Raw genomic sequence first — 20,335 nt, 5'->3', positions numbered from 1 at the left:
CTCTTGAGCCCATGCTTGTTTTCAATTCCCAGTTAGCAAATAAACAATTTGACACACATTATAAAGTCAGAAGCCTGTCACTTTTCCACTCAAAAATGGTTTGAGTGATTTATTTTAATTTACCCAAAATATGTTTCCTCAAGCCTGAGATTAACCGGGAGAATTTTCAAACATTTTGAGTGGAACAAGGGATTGGGGGAAGGGGCAGCTTTTTACACCCTTAACTATGGAGTCAATAAGAGAGATAATTAAAAGTCAAATGAAAAAAGTTTTCAGCTTCACTTTTTGCATATAACTTTAATCAGTTATTCATTTAGGAGACCTAAAGCTTCATTTAATGTTTTGGTATAATTTTGGAACTTGCTAGAGACTACTGAATTTAACCCATGAAAGCCACTGATCGTTTCAGTGAAAGTTTCTGTATGTGGAATGTGTTTTTGTGTGCCTCCTTTTTGTTGAAAAGCTAGCCTTGTAAATAGGTAAAATGTTATTAATGGCCTTCATTCTTTTCAAAGTAATAATCTGGGGATAATCTAGAGCAGCGGTTCTCAACTTGTGGTCCGCAGGCCACATGCAGCCCAATTAGCACATAGCTGTGGCCCAGCTGTGTGCTAAAGACTGCTGGGCCGCGCAACAGGATCCAGGTTCCCGCCGCCCAGGTCTGGGCTGCTGTCCGGCCCGACATGGCAGGTGTCCAGGGCTGCCAGCTGGCCCCACGGGGTCGGAGTCTGCTCCTGGCCCCACCCTGTGGAGGGGTCTCTGGGCGGGAGGCGCTAGGCATAGGGATCTGTCAGGGGCTATGTGGGGAGGGGCGGGGGGGGCGCTGTGGTTCTCAATCTGGGGCCCACAATGATAAATAGGTTGAGAACCACTGATCTAGAAGAACTCAGATTGAGTCACACACCAGCAAACATGGAATCATACACAATGATCACAGGTTCATGGGCAAAAACATGGTTGCTGTAAAAATCACATATGGAATTTTCAACTTTACTATTATCTGTGCTTACAGAAAAGATTTAGGAACATTTGCAAAAGTGATGGACTGTCACCTTAGGTATCCAATAACCTTTCAAGGAACAACACATTTCTAGTTCAATATGGTTCTAATAAATGAAGAACGGAAATCATGGGCAGAGCATATTCACTAATCCCAAACAAAAATCTTAACTGAAAAACAGTTATAGTAGATAGTTTGTATAAGAAACAAGATTCATTTTTTTTACAATGAGAATAACTGCGCCTCTTGGCAGGACCTGCTGTTTGTCACAGTTATATCATTATATTACAATATCATATTAATCCTTTGAAGTCTGGTATCCAAAGTGCCATTTCTGCTATTGATTCCATAAGACTACTTTTGAAAACATGTTCCAGAGGTCCATCAGACAACTAACTCAAAGTCAAGCATTCACGTGCCTGGAAAAAATCCCAATCAAGAATTTTTGCAGCCCCACGAACAAAATGTTTTACATGCATCACTGTAGAAATAGCTAATAAATAATTTGACAACATATGTGTCTTTCATAATTAACTACTAGATCAGTTTAATGGAACAATATCAATGTCATCATCATGCATTTCATTAAGATTAAATTAAGAAGATAGTAAGGAGGCATATTGCCCGCACCCAGGATGTATGCATTTGTGCATTAGTTCCACATAAATACAGCAATGCTAAAATGTATTGAGAGATTTAGAAAGCAGCTAACTCACATAACAGAAACACAGAAAGAAAAGGGGCAGAAATAAAGACACCCGCACACAGATGACTACCTTGATGTTTGCCCAGAATTATCTCCCCTGCTTCCTAGGATTACTGTTCTTTTTTCCTTTTATTCAATGGCCATCTCCTAGGCAGATGTCTGCAGATGTTAACTCAATGTTAGCTCCCAGCCCCAGCCCCTTCTTGCTTATTGATGGATCCAAGACAAAATGACAGGTTATTCAAATAGAAACTCCAGAGATTTTATAAGTATGATATCAAATTATAAATGTAGGTTCATAGAAAACCATCTGTTACAGTAGGATACTAGACAAATGTGACCAGCAAAGTCTACTCCTTAAATCCACCTCTTAGCAATCACCAGGCTTAAAACCAACAGCATAGGGCTTGCCTAGATAGATGTCTCTCTCTGATGCAAGCCTCTAAAGTAGACAAAATGGAGCTTGCACCGTGTGACTTACCCTGGTGAGTCCTTCCTTCTGTGCAACATGCAGTAAATAACAAATTTCCTCTCTCCACACTTTATTCCTGGATTCAGCTGAAGTGAATTTAACTGAGATGGTATTCAGACTTGGAACAAGTTACTGCTGCCTCTAAAACTAACTTCTGTTTGAGTATGCTTGAGAAATTACAGGAGGCATCGGATGCTGTTATATATTTTGAGCTAGATTCTCAGCCCACAATGTGCAGTTTCTTTGCTGTTACTAGAATGATACAAGAATAAGATCACACTTCCTTCCCTGACCTGTCAAGAAGTTAGTGTAAAAGCATCATAGTGTAGTCAAAAATTCAAGATGCAGGTATGAAGTTATATCTGCTTGTGTAGGCCTGCATCTCTAAATGAAGCAGCATGTAGGCTTCCACTGCCATTCACACAGAAGGACACCTAGACCCTTTGGAGATGTAACCATAAAATAGAAAAAAATTCAGAGGATGGCTTTCCTTTCCCCATCTCTGCAAACATCGTGTAGATTCGTGTGCAACACTCATTGAGAGTTAAGGTGATAGCCACACTGACAAAACTTTAGTTATATTTTAAATTAACAAATTTCAAAATTCATAAATGCACCAAATCAGTAAACCTGTCAAGCAAATTCATTATATTCTATTTTGATTTGTGTTAATGTCAATGAATGATGCTACTAATTTAAATTAAGATATAAAGATGCTACTACACAAGAGGTTCATTTTCCTTTTACTGTAACACAGTGGTTCCCAAACTAGGGGTACCGCTTGTTCAGGGAAAGCCCCTGGCGGACAGGGCCGTTTGTTTACCTGCTGCGTCCGCAGGTTTGGCTGATTGCGGCTCCCACTGACCACGGTTCACCACTCCAGGCCAATGGGGGCTGCGGGAAGGGTGGCCAGCACGTCCCTTGGCCTGCGCCACTTCCCGCAGCCCCCATTGGCTGAGAACAGCGAACTGCAGCCACTGGGAGCCATGATCGACCGAACCTGTGGACGCAACAGTTAAGCAAACCGGCCCGGCCCGCCAGGGGCTTTCCCTGAACAAGTGGCGCTCCTAGTTTCAGAACAACTGCTGTAACATATATATGGGAGATATTTTCACAGGGTTCCCATAATGCATCTGTCTACACATTTTAAATTTAGTAAAAATAAGTGAAGATGACAGATAAAAATTCAGCATTTCCAAATATAACCATTACTCTGTTTTAGGAACAGCACAGACATCAGCCAGCACTGACAACGAGTTTCTCAATCTAAGATGAATAGCAATCCTTGCCAAGGTAAGTAGTGAGGTATCAGGCATAGGTAGGTATCTCTTTTGGTGAAAAATGCATAGTCAGCAACAAACACATTTTGTGAATTCATGTCAATTTTGCCAAAATTATTTTGTTTAAAAAATATCTAAAATATCTAAATGTTTTGTTTTGACATTTTTGAATGAAACATTTTGATCTTTTGATTCAAAATTACTTTTTGTTTAAAAATTTCCTTTAATTTTACTAAAAACATTAGATGCTCAAAATGGAAACACCACATTTCAATTCAGGACAAATAAAACATTTCATTCAACCCAAAATTATTATTATTGTTACTATTATTATTATATTAACCAAAAATATTGAATAATTTCATTTTCAAATCAATCCAAAACCCTTTTTTTTTTTTTTTTTTTTTTTTGCCAGCAACCAAAAAACTCTGTCATATATCCAGCTCTAATCAGGAGGCTCACACAGTGTCTGCCTCTGTCTGTCTGTTCAGTGGATAAACAGAAGGATTTTGTTCTAAGAGGCTGTCCACTCTTTCAGATTCCTCAGCACAGAATTCTCATGCCACACATCCAAAGAAATTTGAAATGTTAAAAACAAATTAAGAGATTAAAATATGTATTTTGATGAGTAGAATGATGCAGAAAGTATTTCAAGGATCTTTATCAAAAACAATACTGTTACAGCAGTGTAGATTTTTTATAACAAAAAGTCAACTAATGCCATACAGTATGTACGATCTATTATTGTACAGACTGCCCATAAAAAGTCACACCATAAATATGTGACTAGATTTTTCAAATGTAAGTACAAAACATTCAGCAACTCTTACTGTCCATCTGGAAACCTACATTGCTGTCAGATAAATACTCAACCTGTGAACATAAACATGGTTTTGAGTTGTAATTTCAAAATATGAAAAACCAGCGGAGATGGCTGTACTGAAAAGAAAATCACCTTTCCAGCAATGAAACCAAAACTTTTCCAACCTTTACTGGTGGATATTACTCTGTGGACAGGTGAACACTTCTGAGGATTCTCATTATGAAAGGCAGCAGTCATTTAATAACATATTACAAGTAGGATTTGTGATGCTCTGTTGGCAGCCAACTTTCCAACCCTTTTCCTGCTACTTCCTCTTCTGAAGACCATGGGTTCAGGATGTTTGATGTCTGCTTCCCAGCAGTTTGAACCCCTGGATGTTATCAGGCGTTGATCATGATTGATGCCTAAATTAAAATTAAATATAAATCTCTTAACCTAAATAGGGACACCCACTACCATGTTGTTCTTTGGGGAGCAACTCTCTGGCTCCATGGACATCACTTGGACAGAGTAGTTGCCTCCTTCTGCAGCCCATGCCCGATCCAGATCCACCAGCCCCATACAGTGTTTTCCTAGAACACCAGAACAAAAACAGAAACATTAAAAGACCTCCTTAATTTTTAGTAGAAACATATGATGTACAAAGAAATGTACCCTTTGGCATAAGAATCATAGAAGATTAGGGTTGGAAGAAACCTCAGGAGGTTATCTAGTTCAACCACCTGCTCAAAGCAGGACCAACACCAACCAAATCAACCCAGCCAGGACTTTGACAAACCAGGCCTTAAAAACATCTAAGGATGGAGATTCTACCAACTCGCTAGGTAACCCATTCCAGTGCTTCACCACCCTCCTAGTGAAATAGTGTTTCCTAATATCCAACCTAGATCTCCCCCACTGCAACTTGAGACCATTGCTTCTTGTTCTGTCATCTGCCACCACTGAGAACAGCCTAGCTCCATCCTCTCTGGAACCCCCCTTCAGGTAGTTGAAGGCTGCTATCAAATCACCTCTCACTCGTCTCTTCTGCAGACTAAACAAGCCCAGTTCCCTCAGCCTCTCCTTGTAAGTCATGTGCCCCAGCCCCCTGATCATTTTGGTTGCCCTCGGCTGGACTCTCTCCAATTTGTCCACATCCTTTCTGCAGCGGGGGGGCCAAAACTGGATGCAATACTCCAGATGTGGCCTCACCAGTGCATAATAGAAAGGAATAATCACTTCCCTCCATCTGCTGGCAATGCTCCTGCTAATGCAGCCCACTTTGCCGTTGGCCTTCTTGGCAACAAGGGCACACTGCTGACTCATATCCAGCTTCTCATCCACTGTAATCCCCAGGTCTTTTTCTGCAGAACTGCCGCTTAGCCAGTCGGTCCCCAGCCTGTAGCGGTGCATGGGATTCTTCCTTCCTAAGTGCAGGACTCTGCACATGTCCTTGTTGAACCTCATCAGATTTCTTTTGGCCCAATCCTCCAATCTGTCTAGGTCACTCTGGACCCTATCCCTACCCTCCAGCATATCTAACTCTCACCCCAGCTTAGTGTCATCCACGAACTTGCTGAGGGTGCAATCCATCCCATCATCCAGACATTAACAACATTAATGAACATTGTTCAGTTATTAGTGATGTCAGAAAAACATAGCAGTAAATAACTTAGAATCTAGAAGCAACCTAATCCAGATGTACCACATCTCTAAATCTGCTTTCCCCCATTTTACCTATATTTTTATTTATTTAATTAAATAATTAATATTTGTATGGCAACCATTATTTTACGTGTGTGCCTCACAAACCTCACATGACAAAGAGGTTGGATTATTATCCTTTTTTATGGACGGAGAAACACAATGTGTTCTTTTCTATTACCCAAAATTACGGGGTGTGGGATACATCACGTGTACGTGGCAGGTAAAGACGGCTCCTGGTACTAGGGAAAGATTGGCACCAGCTCCTCATGGTGGGGTAGGGGTGGTCCCCACTTCCCATCAGCCATAGCCATTTTCCTAATCTCCTTCACGTCTTGTCTAAAATCTGGAAATCTTCAAGTGTTTAACAGAAATATTAGCCCATTTCCATAGAAAATACAAAAATAAAACAAAACAAAGTTTACTCAGGGTGACTTGCTCACCAGCAAGATCCAGAAATGTTCCACACCCACATCAATGGGCGGGGGAACTTGATGGGGCCAGTTATGAAAGGGGGACAGTCCTAGTAGAAGGGAGGGAGACACTCGCCAAGAGACAGTAGGTAACTCCGCCCCATGGGAGTCTCTGGAACCCACTGGCTGCGGGAGAAGGGTGCTGATTGGCCAGCACTCCCCAGCTCCCAGGATTTAGCCCAATGCAGGGGCCATACAGAGCCTCTTTCAGCTCCGTTACAGCCCACTCTACCCACCTGAAGTAGGAATGGGAACTTGGCCTGACAGATGCTGCAGGTCTAGCTAATCGCCTGTTTAGGAGGTCAGGATGGAATTTTTCTGCAGTGAGGCAATTGGAAGGGCACCAGGGAGTTTTCTGATTTCCTTGCAGCATGTTCAAGCCAAAAGAGGTTGAGTAGGAACACACTTAATTTCTAACTGAGGTACTGGGGTGGAGTTGTTTATTCATTGCAACTTGCAGCCAGTTTCCAGTACAGTTAAGAGAATAAAATGAATGGTCCCCAACCTTGGGCTCATGTGATAAGGTGAACCTTTGTGGGTCAAGGTCCTCACCCTGCTGCAACTCCTGTCCCCCTTGCAGGGGGGGAAGGAGCTAGCACTGAGAGAGAGCAGAGTACTGGGGGGGGTAGGCTGAGGAGAGCCTACCCTGCATTATGAGCCTACCTAAGGCAAATTATGATTAGAGCCTACATAATGCCAATTATGATTATATGGTAAAGAGCCCTGTAACCCTTCTATTGGAGCCAATTAAATGCCTGGTATTGGAGAGCATGGATAGTGGCAGGTAGTGCCCTCTCCCTTGTGTTAGAGTTTAATACAAATTGCGGACTGCCGCTTAATGCCATGCATGTGTCTGCCCTCATCAGTTACATAGAGTTTAATTACTTCTAGAGATCAGAACAAAAACTTCATTTTCAAAACATTTCAGAATAAATCTGAGCAACTGTAGAGGAAAAGACTGAATTGTTCTTGGTTTAGAATTTTGTAGCATAGTAAAATAAAGCCAAAGCCATCTGTTTTATTTATAGATTTCAGGTGATTGTTATTCAATACATTTGCTTCCTATCTATGTCCAAACTATCTGAACTGATACTTCACAGAAAAGTTAGAACTTTTAGCAGTTTCACAACCCTTACAAGAAAGTTTCACCAATATCTTGAGATGTATTAAAGATTCATAATTATAAAGTCCTGAACAAGATGCAAAAGGTACTATAGTCTCTCCTTTTCATACTCCAATGCTCTTATCTATGGCTTGATAAAATAACACAATTTAATGCATTTGGGATCAGCGAGTCACTACAGTACATTTCACAAAAGCTGACACACAGTTTTTTAGTCACAGATACCTGATAGTAATTGGTACTATATAACCACCATTGATAGATAAACAGACTGAACTGTTGTGACCAGGCCTTTAAGTTTGAGGTGTTTATCTGGTGTCACACGGGCAGCATGACAAGCCAATAAACCTGTACTATTTTACAGAAGTTGTGTGACCCACAGTAAGCATTACTACATATATAATTTTTTCTCAATCTTAAAAGACTGGAAAAAAAAGCAGAATAAGCCACTTTCTCACTATCTACAAATATAGAAAAAAAAGACACCCCGCCCCTCCAAAATTGTTTCCATGCTTTCAATCATTTAAAACGCTTCTTTAAAAAGAAAATCTGAAGTGCATTTGATGTAGCTTTTCAATACCTGATCTTGTCTTGTCAAAAGAACATGAATCTGACACAAATGTAGTCTGACTTAAACCACAGCAACCACACCCCTATAAAGATTTTCAGTAGAACAGAATAGTCTAATGGAATAGAATAGAATACAAAAATAATGTTCATTTTAAAATAGAAATCCCAATGAGGGTTTTTTTTTCTTGGGGAAACAAGTTTGTGAGGAAAAGTGTACAATTTCTATGAGACAGAGAACATACAAAAAGTTGAAATGATTCAAAAACACCTGACATTTTGTATCAAAACGCAGACAGAAGCTCATTTGATGTCCCTTCCCTCTCTTTTGAACTGGCAGTTTCCTTCCCATCTCCCATGGCTATCTCACAAGCAAAAGAGAAGACACCCTTCTCACTGGGTGGAGTATAATTGTCAGCTGTAACCCTGACCATTTTTTTTTTCCTGTCTAAATATAGCAGGGATAGCAAAACAATCATATCTATTTTTAAGTAAAATTGGAAATTATCTCAGAATCTGCAGTATTTCCTTTAGTAGTCTGAACTATAGAAAATACCTTGAATACCGTAAGTGCAGCTTTTTAAAATGTATTTAGATTAGTTGTTCCTACTGCCTTTGACGTATTTCATAAGTGTTTTTGAGCCAAGAATATCTACCTGCACTCCCCAACAGTGTCTGCCCTACCTTGGCTTGAATCGTTTTTTTAACTTGAAAACTAGTTTGTAGTCTCCCTTTTCCCTTTGGAAGATTAAATATTGCAGACGAATGATACATCCATCTGCCACAGTTAAGCTAATTCTTTGTCCACTCTTGAACATCTGTCATTTGTAACTACCCTACACAAGAACGAGACATGGACTTAAGCTGTAAGATGTGGATCTAGGTTCAGATATCAACCTAGCGAATATCTATGTTTTTGGGGACATTTCCATCTGGGATCTAGTAAAAGCCTTTCCTTAAAAAAGTAATAGCCTTCCCCTTTACTTTGGATTAGCCTCTCCTTTTTAATTAATATATGGCTGACTTGAGCCATAACTGCCAACAGGTGAGGACATTTTCCAGCACTTAATGAGTAGCTGAAGGAAGCGAGAGACCAATGCACGTTAGTCCAGCTGGTCATTAATTGCATGGAAATGCTCAACCTGCAGATAGTTTTTGCTATTATATACCATGACAATATAAAAATGTAAAACAGAAAAACATAACTTACCATTTAATACATCAAATAGCTAAAACCTGAACTGCACATTGGCACAGACATATTATTGGTTTTTTTCCTAGGAGTTGGAAGCCAGTACACTAACCAAGTAGCTTCATTCTCAGAATGCTGCTAGATTTAATTATCCTTAATTAGTCTTTAAAAACGCACTCTGACCAATGTATCTAGCTTGTTCTTACTAGTGAAGTTGAGTATATAGGTCTATCTTCCTGTATCTTTCCTTGATAATTCCCTTTATACAGGGGTTACAGCAACTTCCTTTCTGGTCACTTAAGTCCTTCAATTTCAAAGAAGTTTTAAATATCTCTGCTAAAGATATTCCTATCTTTGCTACTTTCTGCACAATTCTTGGACAGTTCCCATCTGGCCCTGGATGTTTGTCAGAGAGTTTTTTAAATGATTTATCACCAACTACTATATCATGTTTAATATATCTAGGGGTTTCATACTGCCACCCATTGCCAGAGTATCTAAATACTTTTCACAGGAGCTAGATTGGCTTCAGGAAGTCTTCTCCCTTTTCAGGGTATGGAGGGGGAGGAGCTGGTGCAGAGACATAATGATCAATAAAATGTCAAATTATACTCTAGCTCATATTTTAAAAACTTCAACCAGGAAAAATGCTTCACTACCAGAGTGAAAAAAGATACAGCAAGAGAAACACTCAGTGCTGTAAGTGTGCTGAGAAAACAGCAATTTAATTCCCTATTGATTAATGTACCAGTGTTTCCCATATATCATAAGCTCAGCCCATCACTAAATATAGTGCATATATTCTACACAACAGCTGATCTGTGGAAATGCATACCTATTAGTCTGCGTTCGGGTGGAAGCTGAACAGCTGTCTGATCTGCAAATCTGCAAAGAATCATGTGCTCCTAGAATTAAAAAAACACAGAAATATGGTTTTATTTCATTACTCTTTAAAAGTTATTTAATTTCAGCATAAAAAACCTATTTAAACATTCAATGGTACCAGAAAACTCTGTGTGTTGAATATTTTTCTATGACAATTAATTTATACTTGTACTTATTTCAGCTCCAAGTCAGCCTTTGAAAGTGTGTACCACTTAAGTTTGAATAACCACACCCATACTTCTACTTCCCTATATTTTTGGGGAAGTGAGTTTGTCTCTGGATCAGACTTCTCTATTTCCATTCAGCAGGGGACTTGGACACAGCCCCCAACAGCAAGGCAGTTTTCTTGAGTGGCATACTTCAGGCTGCTTAAGCCCTTCCCGTATGCACCAACCGGCAGCCAAGTCATCCTACTGCTACTGGGTCAGACTTGGACGTCCTCTCCCCATTTGTGGGTAGCATTCAAACTGCAGTGTGGAGGCACTCAAACATCCTGCGTCTTCTAGCGGTAATGATTCAGAAGCAGAAAAGAATCACCATCACTCTTGTTGGGGACAAGGCAACGTTCCACTGCTCAAATCCCACCCAAATCAGTGTAGAATCAATTTGAAATTGGAGTCCAGTGTTCCAGACCTTGACATGGGGAAACTCTCTCAACTCTATAGCACAAAATAAATTTAAACAAAAGTAGAAACTTCCCTATAAGATATCAAGAACTGACTCTGACTTCAATTTTTAGCCTTTGGCTAGCAAGACAAATGAAGCAGGGGTAGGTAAGTTAACCATTCTCACAGTGGGATGGGGAAAGATTGTGATGCAATGACAACTGAAAAGAATGCTCCTGAAAGCTATACTAAGTGGGACACCTGAAATTTCAAGTGCTAAGACCTAGCAACCACAACCAGAGCCAGCGCTAGCCATTAGCAGACTAAGCAACTGCTTAAGGCCCCAAGCAGCAAAACGGAGCCCCTATTCACTTTTTGTTATGTGTTGGGAGGAGCAAAATATTCCTGCTTAGGGTCCCCAGAGGGCTAGCACCAGCTCTGGCAAGAACTATTTCAGAATTGTCCAGCTTTATAGAGCCCTCTGTAACAACAGATGGCAATACAGACATGAGAAACTTTTCTACAGAACATAACAGAGAACCAAAGTTAGAGCTCTGAAAATGAGTACCTCTTTCTTAAATCAAACTAGGTTATCCTTTCATTCTTGGTTAATATAAAGAGATGATTTGTAAAGGTTCAGTCCCTGCATTAGGTGAAGGGACTGCAAGCTCAGATGTGTGTGTCTGACTTCTAACTTTTTACCAGCTATTCGGGCTGCTGGAGCAGCTGTTTGGGAAGCTTGAAGAAGCTGGAGCAGTTGGTCAGAGCAGGAAGAGCTGCTAAGAAAAAAACCCCAAATTAAGCCTCCAGGCAGAGGCTTCCAAAAGCACCTGGCTTTGGTACAGGAGGGGCAGTCAGAGCTAGTGGGAAAGGTACTGGAGGAGGCTCCAAGTAAGGGAAAGCAGCGGCAAGTAAAAACAACTCTGAGCTGGGAAGCTAAGCTATTGTCATTTCAGTGAATGAATGAAGGGTAGCTCCTATATCTCAGGCTGTAACATCGCCTCGGTAGGGTATGGGGCCACACTCAAAGTCTCCAAAGAAACAGGCTCAGCTCAGTTTTCTCATAGAAAAAATGAGCATACACAAAACTCCCTGCCTTCATCTGGTTACCCCACCCAACCCAGAGAGCCCACTGCCCCTGCCAGTTCTGCAGCCTGTTAAACCAGATCTGAACTCTGAGGTAAGCATCATCACTCAACTAACTTGAAAAATGAGGACTGGCTTGTGAATACACAAAAACATCTCACTTTGCTGTGGAGACAACCTGAAAGTTTAACTAGCGTCCAGGTAACGACTATATAATTTCCCCTTCAAAAGAACAGCAACCTGTCACATTTCCTGATGGTAGATATGGCGCAGCCATTATCAGGACAAAGAACATCATAATTAATACTATCCAGCTTTCTGTGTGGTTAACTTGCTCTCTAGAGAGAGCAAATTCTACTAAGTTGTCAAAGCTAAATATGAGAAGTAGTTTGGTTCCTACCTTCCAACCATCCCTCAGGGAAAGATAAAAAATGTGGCCATTGAGTGTCTTCTGGCGCAAGCCTACAACCACCATAGCCCTAGTTTTGCAACTTTAAACTCTAATGAATCAAGGCAAATGTTCCCATCAGAAAAGTAAAATGATAGCAGATAGACCAAGGTGACCAACAGTGAATGGATTCCATGTAGACTATATCCCTGTTGGTCTATTATAAGTCTTGTTATGTACAAATAAAGTAAATTGGTTTAAAAAAAATCAGATCTATCATTATATGGGAATTGTCATTCTTCTTGATGTCTCCTTTGATCTCTCAAAGGAAGTTAAGAAAAATGAATTTAAAATGGGAACTAAAGGACACAGGCAATGTCTGCCCACCACATTGAAACTTTAGTCACTAGTCAATAATTTTAACCAATATACTAACATGACATACAAAAATACTTATAGCTATCTGTATAACCAAAAGTTAATTATAATTAAGGCTGTACAAAAATCTCAGGCCATGATTTTGTTGTGGAAACCATAATTTCCAGCACTCACTGCAACTATTTTTGCAATGCCCCTCACTGAAATTTGGCCTGACCACCCCTCTGTTATGACAGGGGGGCAGCCAGGTGAAATTTTAGTGAATGATGTTGCGATGTGGCACCACCAGGGCTTCCCCTGGTCCTAGCCCTATTGGAGGCCCAAGCACTAGCACCGTCCCCACACACCAGCAGCCACGGTTGAAGTCTTCGAGGTTGTGCTTCTGCTCCACAGGCTTGGCATTGCGATCTGGCACATGGGGTCATAATGCCACTGAATCATGCCCTTCTGTCATGATGGCAGAGTGACCAGGCCAAATTTCAGTGAGTAGTGTTGTGCCAGCCTTCCACAGGGCCTCCAGAGGTCTCTGAGCTGAGAACTGTTCTAGGGTGCAGGGGTTCAGGCCCCCTCATACCCTGGGCATTGGAGGAAAGGGGCTGTATCCAGAGGTGTGGCCCCTCTCCCCCCCAACCACCAGGCCTCCAAGCATGGACGACAATCTCAAGGACTTTGCTTTCCACAGCTGCCAGTAAGAGGAGCTGGATGGAGGGACTTGTGCCTCCTGCATGGGTGGGAAAGGGGACTGGCAATACCAGCCCCCTCACAGGGGCTCCAGAAGTGGGGGCTGTGGGTAGATGACCTTGAGAGTTTCAGTCCTGCACCCACCTCCACTTCTGCCCAGAGTGGGCCCCTGCCACAGCAACACTGCAACTTTAACAAACTGGTTGCAACTTTTGGAACCTCTCCTCCCGACAAAAATCACAGCTTTCTTATAGCCTTATTTATAACCAAAGTTATTTGAGGTACAGTAAGCTGTATTTATTATGTTGTGGTTGACCTAGGCACTACGGCAAATACAAACAACAACAAGAACTAGCCAATACCTCTACACTAATTATAAGATTCCTTATCTAAACTTTCTAGGGATGAATTAATTTAAAAAAAAAAAACATGTAAGGTAGAGTGGCTTGTTAACACCTCTGCAGTCATAGGACAAAAAGATGGGATAAGTGGATTAGTGCAATAAGCCATAAATCTAGTTTGTCTGTTCAGTCCATGATTTTTAGCGTCTTGCAGAGTTATGAATTCAATTTCCCAGGCTTGTCTTTTGAAAGTGTTGTGCAGTTTTTCTTTGAGGATGACTAAATGCAAGGTGGAAAAGATTGTTTAGCATAAATAGTTAGCATTTAGCTGTGACACTTGGAATACCTTTCCCTACATTTCTCAGACCTGAAGAAGAGGTTTGTGTGGCTCAAAAGCTTGCCTCCCTCACCAACAGAAGTTGGTCCAATAACAGGTATTACCTCACCCACTTCATCTTTCTAACATGCTGGGGATGACACAGCTACAACTACAATGCATGTGACAACTTAAAAGTCCTCAGACTTATTTGTAAATTTGTCCCAACATTGACAACTAGTTCGTCAAAGCACTATGAAAGTGACATTGACACAGATATTCAGATTATTTATTTATTTCTATGGACACAGAATGCTAGGGGCTGAAAGAAACATGTGGCGTTTTCTTCCTACTGTTCAAGTACGAGGAGGTTTCTCAAGGTTCTAGGGACTTTCTGCAGTTAAGTTACTGTACAACATCAAGAGTCCTAAGATGTCCACAGGGAGATCTGAGAAGACAAAGCAAAAATGCTGGTGAGCATTTCCAAGGTAGGTCCTCCAAATACAGGATCATGACAGACAGAGGCGACACATACCTGTTGGTAGTGGGAGGTAGGAGGGGAGAAGGGGAAGAATTTAAAGGTTTTGGTGGTATGCAGCGGGATTCAGGGAAAGGCATATAAGCCCTGGCAGAAATCTGAGAGAGCATGTTATCCCGCGTGACCCCCCACATCACCTCTGATTACAGAAGAGGTGAGAACTGGCTCAAAAATCACATATAAGGAAGCAAATTTAGGCAAAAGAAACAGTAAAATCCATTTGTCCATGAATGAGAATTCATTATTGAACAAAAAGTCCTCTCATTTTGAGATCAAAAATTTTAGTTAACACTACACCCAGTCACACACTGGAGAATGATTAGAGAAAGAGATACTACAACTATTCAAAGGTTTGTTGATCAATGACATTTTAAACTCATCTTAAATCATATATAACATATTAAATGTATATTAAATACTTTAATTTTAATTAAAATTTAATTAAAATAATTGCTAAAACAATCTTAGTAAAGAATTGTATTTATTATTTATTTCTATTTTAAAAAGTGCCTATCCAATGCTCGAGGTACAAATTAAGGAGAAGCACTATCATTAGATAGAGAAAAATCTGAAGCTTACAATAGAGTGTATTGACTTTAATAAATAAGTTGCTGTACAGAAAGCAAGCTAGTTCTTTAAATATTTTTCAGATAAGAGCTATTGGAAAATGAGTTCTCTAGAAGCAAGCAGTCTACAAAAATGCTCCTATACATTTAATTAGGTCTATATACCTAAGAACAATCAATACTTACACTAAAGTCTATAAAGTGAGTGGTATCCAGAAGATTTTAAATGAAGCATGTCAAAACACGAATCTTAGGGGTGTTTTACTTATCTTTACTAAGGGATAAAGTTCTTTTATGGAGAAATCATCTGATTTTATTTTACTGAAAATAAGCCTTTTTTTTTTAAAAGTGGAAGGAATGTGAGTAGATCTGAATTATTAAACATCATTTACATTGTGTGTTCATCCTCATAATTAAAAGATAAACACAGATTATTCATTCCACTACAAACCGCAGGGAAAATGCAGAAAAGGGCACACAAAGAAAACCTAACCACTGAAACACGTTTACATACCTTATAGGATAAAACTTCCTTGAACCGATGACTGAAACAGAAAAGGAGATTGATTCAATCAACATTAGAAATAACCAAGATTGAAAACAGAAGTAATTTTTAAACACTTGATTGAATTCTAAACAAAATATTTTTATCTGGAGGCTGTGAAGCTATATTCAGAAGCAGAAACTATGACAGCTTTAGTTCACTTGAGTAGAAAAGGCACATTACAAGTAATTTTATGTTTTACTGTACTATTTATAGAAGTTTTTTCTTTAACCATTATAAATACTACACATTTTTATAAAACTGGCTTTGTCTATATTCTATATAAATACTCTGTGTCATAGCCACATATATCCCCTACAGCAGCCGTTCTCAAACTGTGGGTCAGGACCGCAATGTGGGTCACGACCCCGTTTTAATGGGATCGCCAAGGCTGATGTTAGACTTGCTGGGGCCCGGAGCCCAAGCCCAAGCCTCACCACTTGTGGCCAGAGATGAAGCCCGTCGTGGTGGGGCTTGGGCTTTGACCCCCTCTGCTTGGGTGGGGCTCAGGGGTCACACAGTAATTTTTGTTGTCAGAAGTGGGTTGCAGTGCAATGAAGTTTGAGAACCGCAGCCCTACAGTATATATACACATGCCTTTTGTGTCTGACGTACCACAAAACTGCATTATTTTTCACTAGAATTGAATTAAATACTTTGTGCCCAGTTACTGTGGAATGTTTTCTAATATTACCAACTTTAAAAAAATTAAATTGTAGTCCCCAGGCTGAGCTGCTGCATTGAGAGCTAGATAGTCTCCTATATGCTTTAGAGCCTTTAAAATTGTAAATGTTAATAAAAAAACACGACACTTGGCATTTCTACAGCACCTTTGAACAAAAGATCTCAAACATCTTCACAAACCTTAATGAATTTCCAGTCTAAAATTGTAATTAACTTGAAGTTAATGATAACTTATTTTTTAAAGGCTGACTAGATGCTGAAAGTAGTTTCCAGTATTATATCTGCCCCTATATCCCCCTGCCCATCTTTGCAACTTTACAATTGTATTATCCTGTTTTTTAAAATATGTTTTCCTCCTTCTTGCTATGTGAAAGATGCGAACAAACAAAAGAGGAAACATACTATACAGGATATAGAACACAACTGGAGGAACATCATGTGCTGTCAAATGCACAAAGTAATCAAACTGAAATAACAAATAGTTATTCTCTAATCACTTTCAGTTACAGCAATCTTAGATGTTTCTTGTAAAAGTAGTAAGAAAAATATTTTCAAACAAAAATATATTATTTTTAGGTTGATGAATCCCTTTTAAGATAGAAAGACTTATTTATGTCAGCCAATATAGATCCAAAGAGCATTGTATTTTCTAATAAAACCCGAATTTTATAACCTTGGAAATTCAAAAGGTAAAAGTCTACTTCAAACTATAAACCAGTCTGAAAGTATGAAAATACACGATTAAAGCTACTCAATCTCAACTCTGCCCTGAAACACTCTAGCCTTCATTCCCATATACCTACTTCTTAAAATGTGTTATTTTTGGATCAAGGGCGTTAAAAAGCCCAAAGCCTAAGGGTTATGAACATGAACATCTTAAATCTGGAGAAGACAATAAGTACAGTTTGTGGTAGAAATATCAAAAAGATTAACCTAAGAGCAGTGGGCTTGATTGACCAGGTATTACTTTAGTTTTATGCTAGTGTAAATCCACCTAAATCAATGGGGTTTCACTGGTGGTGAACTGCAGTAACATATTTGTCAATCAGTCCCATTGTAACTGACTGCATACACATTATGTGTCTAGCACTGAGCGTGATACTCCCCACACCACACACACACTTCATTATCCATTATTGTTTTAATGAAATTTCCATAAATTCATTATCTTGGAGTTGGAGGTTAGTACAGTACATGTTAATTCCCTAGCACTATATTTAATAACACTTATGTAATTGGTGGCATATAAAATCTTTGTGAACTGTGTTGAATGACTGTCTTTGACACGGAGTCAGGAATTAGTAAAGTATCCCCTTTCTCAGTGAAGTATGTATTTCTGGAAAGAAGGCTGTAGGTATCTTTGTGGTCACTGATGAGGTGAACCTGTTTGTCCTGGATAGTTAAAGTCAACTTACAGTTTTTCAGTGTTGGCACAGAAACTTTATGGGGCAGAGTTAAGATTCTTTGGGTGACATTGTCTATTTACATACTTTTGATTTTTTCCCCTCTTTATAGTGGAAATTTAACTTTACATTTCCAGTCCCTTGTACAACTAAATTCTTCACCTTCGTGGAAATGTAAATTTCACTGTATTCTGAATGAAACCATAACAGCAAGGGCAGATGACAAAGGCTGCATGAGCCTCGATGCAGTGCTCAATCACCATATCTGTTGCCACGCCACAAGCATGCAGAGCCACCTAAAATATATAAAAAAAGAAACCTTAACAGCACTGTTCTGTTCACTTACAACTCTATTTCTTAGCAGTTTTCTGGCTGACTGAATTATCTGAACATCTAAAGAAAATTCCCATCCAAGCTACCAGGTGAGGCAAAGGCCTATTCCCAACCACTCAGCTTCTGTGTCTCATGGCTCTGTCAGACATTTCTTTTGCTCATTTTAATGCCAAGGGAACTTCATGAACCATTCATGTTGGTGGAGAAGCTACAGATGCTGAACTAAAGTTACTTGCCAATGACATTTTACAGGACATACCATATCAATTCAACTGAAGATACACATAAAATACATTTTAAAACAAACTCTCATGTTAGTTAGTAAAGAATTTCAGTCCAAGTAAGAAATCCTTAGAAATGTACAGAAATATTTTAAAGCTAAATTTTATAATAAAAACAATGTGTGAAACACAATAATCAGGAACACACACTGTGACAGAGTTCCTCCTCTGCCTTGGTGGGTCCTGCGCTTATTGGTGGATTTGCTCGCCTCAGAGATTCACAGCAGCCCTCAGTTTGGCCAGTTTTGCTAGTGGCTCAAACCTGCCATTCACTCAGCTAACCTCATCACTGGTCAGCATGGGGAAAAGGAGGAGAACAATCCCCGCAGTCTCTGCTGACCCACCTAGTGGTTTGGGGGATAGGCCAGGGACCTTCCCCTCTGGTGGGACCCACAGTCCAGGTCACCTCCTCTTGTCTCAAATAGGGAGTTGAGGGGGTTGGGGGGAACCTGGGCCCACCCTCTACTCCAGGTTCCAGCCCAGGGCCCTGTGGATTGCAACTCTCTATAGTGTCTCTTGTAACAGCTGTGTGACAGCTACAACTCCCTGGGCTACTTCTCAATGGCCTCCTCCCAACACCTTCTTTATCCTCCCCACGGGACCTTCGTCCTGATGTCTGGTAACGCCTGTACTTCGCAGTCCTCGAGCAGTATGCCTACTCACTCTCAGCTTCTTTCGCCTCTTGCTCCCAGCTCCTCACACACGCCTCACTAACTAAAGTGAGGTCCTTTTTAAACCAGGTGCCCTGATTAGCCTGCCTGTCCTAATTGATTCTGGTAGCTTCTTAATTGGCTCCAGACATCCTAATTAGCTTGCCTTAATTGGTTCCAGCAACTTCCTGATTGTTCTGGAACGGCCCATTATCTTACTCAGGGGAAAGGGACCTGCTTAATCTGGGGCTAATATATCTACCTTCTATCACTCTCCTGTAGCTATCTGGCCTGGACCCTGTCACAACACATATAGGTCACATTATATAGCATCTCTCATTGTAAGAAAATCTTAATACACTTTTGACTACTTGGTTTCTGTAAAGCCAAGAAAGAGGAAAAATATATTTCATCAAATTTAGGTTTGTGAGACAGCACCTTCGTAGCTGAGGTAGTTGATAAACAGGTATCTGACTAGTGATTCCAGGTGTACTACTTGAGAAACCTTACCAAAGTTTGATTTTCAAATGTTGGGTGCTCAATACTTCCCACTTTGTCTGTCTTGTCTACTTGGACTGTGAGAGCCCTTGGGAAGGAACTGTGTCTTACTATGTGTTTGTACAGTGCTTTTCACAATAAGGGCTGCAATCTTGGTTGGGGCCTCTGGGCACCATCTCACTACATATAATCATATCCATATAAAATTTGCCAGTCTGTCACAATCTTTTTGTTACCAGACTAAATTTTAAAAATTAAAGGCCAGATTGTGCAACTAACGCAGAACCTGGCATTGAGGCAGCGTGGAACCACAGTGCCCTATTTGTCCTGGAGCTTCCCAGAATTCAGGAGGCACACACCCACTGCACCACCCCTAGTGTCCATTCCCCTCCATGACCAGTCATAACCCTATATCCTCTCCATGCTCTTTGGAATGAATAGTGCACCAGGGAGCACTTCCCACACTAGTGGAACTCAGAGACTGCAACTGGGCTTGGCCCCTGTGAAGGAAGCACCTGGTTCCTGTACAGGGAAAGATCCCTATGTGCCAGTCCCTATTATGTAGCCACACAGGGGACAGAAATAACCTGGCCCTAAACAAATATGTTACAGTGACATAGGCAGCTACTACTGACTGATTACATTGACTTTACCATTTTGACGAAGGCAAGTTAATCATATACAGTATCCACATAAATGGTAGACCTTGTTATGGTATTACATGCAATAACTATACAGGATTCCAGTCAACGTATTACTGAGACTGGTAATTAAATAATACCCCTCCCCGCCACTATAAAACATAAACCTAGGTACTACGGAAAAATATCTGCCCACAA

The 20,335-nt window shown here is 40.3% G+C and overlaps 1 protein-coding gene across 6 annotated transcripts in view; it reads right to left on the bottom strand.

Moving 5' to 3' along the window:
* Positions 1 to 3,209: 3,209 nt before the first annotated feature.
* Positions 3,210 to 20,335, bottom strand: part of GSTCD (glutathione S-transferase C-terminal domain containing) — a 124,257-nt gene continuing 107,131 nt past the window's right edge. For 3 of the 6 annotated variants that reach the window (XM_073340830.1, XM_073340833.1, XM_073340832.1), the window contains 4 exons: positions 17,897 to 18,030; positions 15,618 to 15,648; positions 10,155 to 10,224; positions 3,210 to 4,853 (listed from right to left, as the gene is read on the bottom strand). In XM_073340830.1, the coding sequence (XP_073196931.1) occupies positions 4,717 to 4,853; positions 10,155 to 10,224; positions 15,618 to 15,648; positions 17,897 to 18,030 (372 nt within the window). In that variant the 3' untranslated portion in view covers positions 3,210 to 4,716. Of the gene's footprint in view, positions 6,319 to 10,153; positions 10,225 to 15,617; positions 15,649 to 17,896; positions 18,031 to 20,335 lie in introns of those variants that run through there. The other 3 variants (XM_073340834.1, XR_012158506.1, XM_073340835.1) reach the window with 3 other exon arrangements.

Source organism: Lepidochelys kempii, chromosome 4 (genome assembly GCF_965140285.1).
Source record: "Lepidochelys kempii isolate rLepKem1 chromosome 4, rLepKem1.hap1, whole genome shotgun sequence".
NCBI classification, from domain to species: domain Eukaryota; kingdom Metazoa; phylum Chordata; order Testudines; family Cheloniidae; genus Lepidochelys; species Lepidochelys kempii.
Note: the sequence above shows the minus strand (reverse complement) of the source record. Positions and strands in the feature narration are given on the sequence as shown.